The 1,890-nt window shown below is 43.3% G+C and overlaps 1 protein-coding gene across 1 annotated transcript in view; it reads left to right on the top strand.

Annotated features, from left to right (window-relative positions):
- Window positions 1–1,890, top strand: part of ACSL5 (acyl-CoA synthetase long-chain family member 5) — a 46,998-nt gene that overhangs the window by 31,407 nt on the left and 13,701 nt on the right. The window contains 3 exon segments of the mRNA XM_008569225.1: window positions 639–713; window positions 810–842; window positions 930–981. Of these exon segments, the coding sequence (XP_008567447.1) occupies window positions 639–713; window positions 810–842; window positions 930–981 (160 nt within the window).

A 1,890-nucleotide genomic window follows, 5' to 3' on the forward strand; every position in this document is an offset into this window, starting at 1 on the left:
TGTGTGTGTGTGTGTGTGTGTGTGTGTGTGTGTGTGTGTGTGTGTGTGTGTGTGTATAATAGCCCTTTAAATGTATTAAGAATTGTTTTGGCCATAAAACAAGTCTTAATACATTTAAAAAGACTAAGATCATAGAAAGTATGTTCTCTGACCACAACAACAGAAGGAAATTTAGAAAATTCACAAATGTGTAGAAATTAGACAACACTCTCCTAAATAAATAATGTGTAAAAAGAAAAATCACAGGGAAATTAGAGAGTACTTTGAGGTAGAAATAGATGTCTTCTTCTTTTTCTGGTCTCCACTAGTGATTCCCCTTGTGTCAACACAGCCTAGTGTCTGGCAGGCTACCTGCATGGTAGCTGTGGCTATTGTTGTGGCGTTGAACCACTTTTGCAGCCACCGTGACTATGGTGGTGTCTGTGGTGGGCCACCCACATGGAAGTGGTGTTTTTTGTGTACTCCTTGTCTGGTTGTGGGCATGGTGGGGGAGGGGGAGCGGCTGTTGGCTCCTGCCTCAGGACCCCGGGCATGCTCTGTTGCTTGCTTAGTTCAAAAAGACTTAGTTTTGGTCCTAGATGACTGAACCTGAAGAGTACGATGGGAAGTTTGGACATTTGGGAATCTGTCGTCTTTAGACTGGTGTTCTAGAGAAACTTGTGCTCTTCCCTGGGGCTTCCATTATGCCTGAATATTGGCTTCGGGCTATCCAGGTGTTCTCATGGAAGAGGGAAAGAGAGGGTTGTATTTGCCATTAAGTGTGTCCATCTCAACTAATGTCGTTCCTTCTTGGTTTTCTGTTCATGTAGAATCTAGGCAGAGAGAACTGCAGAAACCCTGTGGTAAGTTTCCTTCTGACTGAATTTGAGTCTTGCCATAGTCCACTCTCAAAGGTCATGGTAGATAAGCTTTTGTGCTTCCTCCTCCAGCCTCCTAACCCAGACGACCTGAGCATCATCTGCTTTACCAGCGGCACTACAGGTCAGTGCCCATGAAGCTTAGTCAGCCAAGAACATAGCTTGAGTCCTTGAACACTGGTGGGCTGGTAAATATACTCTACAAAGAGCTCTGTCCTTAAGGGCTCACAACCTAAGATTTTTGAGTGTGGATTTCTAAATAGCAAAACATAAGCATAAGTAAATAAATTCATCAGATACACTGGGAGGTGTTTACCTGCTATGGATTTCAGGGGTCTTAAAGGTGACATCAGAAAGTCAACTCTTTTTCTTTCTCAATTTGACACTGCTGGAATGGTTTTATTCAATCAAGGTCATGCAGTGATAGTTCTTCACGGACAGCTGTGATGCTACTCCACATGTACTCATCTATTACAATGCTTAATCATTTTTAACGTGGTCCGTGATGGTCTACAGTCATACTCATTCCAGTATGCCCGGTTTATATGGTTTATAACAATATTACTGAGTAATATTCTTAGATCAAAACATATAAACAGCACAAGAGGGATTTACGTGGATTTTTCTTTTCCACTGTGTTGCTATTTGAGATCATGGCTGTGCCCTGCGTTGGGGTAAAAGGCCAAGAACGCATTCAGTAGTTGAATCTCTGGGGGCATTGATCATTTCTATTTTTTCTTTTTTTTTGTCCTTTTTGAGACCGGCCGCACCACGCTCAGCAAGTGAGCGCACTGGCCATTTCTATATAGGATCCGAACCCATGGCAGGAGCACTGCTGCGCTCCCAGCGCCACACTTTCGAGTGCACCACGGGCTCGACCCAATCATTTCTAAACAGAGGCGTATACCATCCACAAAAAGACAGTGATGGGAAAAGCTCTTGGCTCTCTGGAACAGAACCAATTGAATTTAGCTTCTTCTTTCAAGGCTAAAGGCTACCTATTCACTACAAAAATGATCTTTCTCTCCACCTC

This window comes from Galeopterus variegatus, unplaced genomic scaffold (assembly GCF_000696425.1).
Source record: "Galeopterus variegatus unplaced genomic scaffold, G_variegatus-3.0.2 Scaffold479, whole genome shotgun sequence".
In the NCBI taxonomy this organism is placed as follows: domain Eukaryota; kingdom Metazoa; phylum Chordata; class Mammalia; order Dermoptera; family Cynocephalidae; genus Galeopterus; species Galeopterus variegatus.